Source organism: Glycine max, unplaced genomic scaffold (assembly GCF_000004515.6).
Source record: "Glycine max cultivar Williams 82 unplaced genomic scaffold, Glycine_max_v4.0 scaffold_422, whole genome shotgun sequence".
Taxonomy (NCBI): Eukaryota; Viridiplantae; Streptophyta; class Magnoliopsida; order Fabales; family Fabaceae; genus Glycine; species Glycine max.
Genome location: NW_024464872.1, coordinates 8,869 through 13,132, shown reverse-complemented (window position 1 = coordinate 13,132; position 4,264 = coordinate 8,869). Strand labels below are relative to the sequence as shown.

The window sequence follows — 4,264 nt, the reverse complement described above, 5'->3', positions numbered from 1 at the left end:
TTATAAAAAAAATATACTCCATTTATTCTTATATACAAGACGACCCAGTTATCTACTTCATCAAACATAAAAAGAATAATTAATTTAGTTAATAACAATAAATTTATCTTAAATTTATAAAAAAATTAAAATTATTCTTATCATTAATATTTTTTCCTCTTATAATAGTTTGTCAATACATTTTTTTTCTTTTAATAAAAAATATTTCTAATCTAAAAATAATTAATAGAAGAAACATTATAAATTGAGTGTTATAAAAAATAAAAAATACTATTTAAAATTTTAGTTTTATAAATATGAATGGAAGAATTATAAAGAAACATATTTTTTGTATGTTTATTAATTTAACTTTATAAGTTAAGTATATATATTTTTAATTACCACATTATCGTCAGTATGAACTGACATTATCCGGATGACGTTTTTGTCTTGAACTTGATTCCGGTTTGCCTCTTGCCGCGAAAAATAAAGACAAACAACAGCACGCAATGTTCCCAAAAAATCGTCCAAAAGCATGCTCTATAGTAGTCAATGTTCATGGGCAGTTAATCAGAAAAATATAAAAGCCAAAATCATGAAACTAGATTGATTTAAGTTTTAATATCTTATTGACGTGAAACAACAGTTTGAAACTTTGAATCCAATTGAATCCCAATCCAATGCTAGTTCTTCACGTACAGTTCAGTGTTCAAAAGTTGAAGTCAGTTGCGCAGCTAAATTGTGAACTGAAACATCAAGTTAAACGTGCGTGTATCTTAAACACATAATGTTGAATTGTTGACACATAAGTGTTTTTATCCGAACATATGTGAATAATTAAAGAAAATGTATAATAATGTATCTATTTACTCTTCCATTTTACTTTCATTCTATTTTTTCTTTATTTTTTTTTCTATCACATCATTTGTTATATGATTATGTGTCACTTTTTCTCTTTTTTTCATATCTTTTTCATTGATTCACCTCAATTCACCTCATTTTTTAAATATAGGCGTTAATCAACAATCATAAATAAATCGTTCTTGGAGTCGAAAAAATCTGAAAGTGACATACTCTAATGGTGATAGAATGAACTCACCAGGTTCAAAACTAACATGGAAAATAAATTTAAGCTAGTGACATACTCTAGTGCTGATAGTCTTGGTCCTAACTATTCTTATATAGGATTTTTTTTTTATAGTTGGGGATAGACATTTTCTTTCAACATTTTTAAATTTGCATTACAAATGTTTCGATTAAACGCAAAAAAAAATTACTCCCATTTTTATAATTAAAACAACATAATGTAAGGAAAAGTATAGTTAACATGGTGTTATGTATGAGTGTGCCAAGGACTAGATATAGGTCATAGTGACAATCGTGGAATCAATATGAAATCTCGTATGTGTATAATTTCTCTTTCCCTATACTTTTAATATTATGTATTTTCTTGAATATTTATGTTGAACACTTAGATTCTTGTTCATATTATGGTAATTTGCATTTCATTAACCACTACATATATGACCATCTCTATACATCTTAAACAAACAATATTAATTAAATTATTGAATTTTTTTTAAGTGATTGAATTGCTTTTTGGAAGAAAACAATTTTACAATTCAATTCACCCCCTCCTGGACTTCTATATCCTTTGTCTAACATCCTTTGGTGCTTCCAAATACCATTGAAACACCACCATTAATACGAGAAAAGCTCCATGTTAGCGACCATTGCAATGCATCATCAAATTCATCTTCGATCTAATTGCTTATCACCATGCTTATAACTAGATTTCTCTTTTTTTCACTTTTAAAACATTATACACGGTCAACCTATTTGAAGATAACCTTCAAGTATTGACAAGAACATAATCGATAAAGAAATATAGCTTTATGTGATAAAAGAAAGAAATCTAGTTATAAGTTAATTATATTTTTTTAATTTGTCTCCCTAATTTAGACTGTGCAATTTTTGCCTCCCAACTAAATTAAGTTTTGTTTTCAGAATTTTATAAATTTTCTCTATTGATTTTGTTTTGCTTAAAAGCCCTTAAATTCTCAGTTTATGCTAAAAATATTTATAATTGAATAAATTAATTTGATATCATGAAAATTTGTCAATCCCAACATCAAATTTATTTCAAAATAAAAAAAAATCTACAATTTTTTCTCTTCAAACCCTAATATTGTTTCTTATAAAATCCTTTAATAATTATTTTTTCAAGTTTCCACTTTCTTATTTCTATTTTATAAAATGATTCCATGTCTTAATTTATCATAAATCCTAAAATATTTGGATAAAAAATAAATCGAGAATTTTAAATGAAGGGAAATTAATGAGACCTAATTCATTTAATTTAATAATAGAAGAAAAAAAATCATTAGTTAAGAACAACTTGAGAAAACAAAATCACATGCAATATAAAGTACAGAGATTAAACGTAAAATCAAGTCAAAAACAAATATTTAATTTAATTTTTTCATATCAAACAATATGATCACTTATCAGTGTACTGAAAACGTGACTTGAAGACGCAATTTTTGACCTCAAACCACTTTTTCAAGTTCATGGCCCCTTATCTAGCTTAGCTTGCACACATACATGAACTTGGTCTTGGTAAATTCAAGCCATTAATTTTAGCTTTAATTTCCTATTATAAAGCTTCTTCTTTTAACTATGTGCTGACTTTTGTCTTATATGCATACATGCCCTTATTCACACATGTATACATGGAATTAAGTCGAAATTTTGTAGGTTGAGTTCACACATTTGTGCTGTAAATCTCCGGCGGCGCAACAAATTCAAAATGAACGTACCCAATTGGTGACCCTTTTCAGGAAATGGACAAAAATCATAGTTTTAATTTCCATTTTAAGCAAGAATATTTTCGTTGAGCACGTGTGAACACGTGGCATATTTGCTTCTTGAAATTATTATTATTATTGTCCTAATCTGTGGTCATTACTTTGAAAGCAAATTAGTGATTGTGATTTCGTTTGTTTTGCAAGAATTTAATTACCACAAATTTTAAGGACAAGACTAATAATCCTTACACTAGGCTCATCCTTAGAAAGTTCTTTTCGTAAAATCCATTGCTATGAATTTTTTTTAGTAAGAAATCATACAAATCTTATTTGTCTATTTTCTATTGGATAAGCTTATGAATTTTATAAAAGAAAATTATACAAATTGGGAGAAAGGGTTTTGCTATTCAGTGTGAAACGAAATCAGAGAATATATTTGGCATGTATAAAAGAAGGAAGAGACGGAAATTACGGGATCGATAAGAAAGAAATAGCTAATAATATAACATAGTATATAAAGGTGAATTTCCCTCTAAAAAATAAAGTCTATAAAGGTGAATTTCCCTCTAAAAAATAAAGTCTAATATGATTTTCGTATTGCCTGTCGAATTGACGCTATAGGATTATCGATCCTTCCGTAAATTAAAGCATATAATATATCGCATTAGTTCTTTTCAACCGTGTAATTTTCTTTAAAGATTATTAACTAATTATTCCCATCGTTGAGATGTCTTTTTCTTGACCGCTTAGCTGAAAACCCAATTCTAGCATTATTTTATAATTTTAATTCGACTAAAAGAAACAAAGAGATTATATATTTCTCTTTTCTGCCTTTTTAAGAAAAAGCTAATATATATTATTGTTATTATTTTGGTACACAGCTAATATATAGCTCTCAAACTATCAATTTGCATGTGGCCAGGCAACAATACATATACAGCTAGCTAGCCAGTGATAGAAAAGACAGGGATAACTCTCAAGCCTTCACACATCTTCCGGCCAGATTTCTGGTGGGACAATAAACTCTTGAAGTCTATTATACACCCTCGTGGTCTCTACTCCCACTCTTGATATTTTAGCCTGAGACAAGAAAAAGGGTCATCAAAATTAGGCAAAATTATAACATCAATCATCAGCCTAACGAAAATAAGAACTTGTAGGCTAAACTTAATAATATTAGATAAGAAAGTTAAAATAAATAGATAAAATGGAAAACATTGAGGAAATATTTAAATACTCTAATATATATATATATATATATATATATATATATATATATATATATATATATATATATATATATATATATATATATATATATATATATATATATATATATATATATATATATATATATATATATTTATTTTTGGTTGATTTTATCAAAAAAATAATTATAAATAGATAGTAATACCAAGCTTGGACTTGGTGAGTGTGTGTGGGTGCGAGAGAGAGTGAGAGAGAGAGAGATAGAGAGT

General features: G+C 27.0%; 1 protein-coding gene across 1 annotated transcript in view; it reads right to left on the bottom strand.

Moving 5' to 3' along the window:
- Window positions 1-3,618: 3,618 nt before the first annotated feature.
- The window catches only part of LOC100809363 (transcription factor bHLH168), a 2,374-nt gene continuing 1,728 nt past the window's right edge, over window positions 3,619-4,264 (bottom strand). The window contains exon 3 of the mRNA XM_003526974.5: window positions 3,619-3,866. Within this exon, the coding sequence (XP_003527022.1) occupies window positions 3,771-3,866 (96 nt within the window). The 3' untranslated portion in view covers window positions 3,619-3,770. The remainder of the gene's footprint in view (window positions 3,867-4,264) is intronic.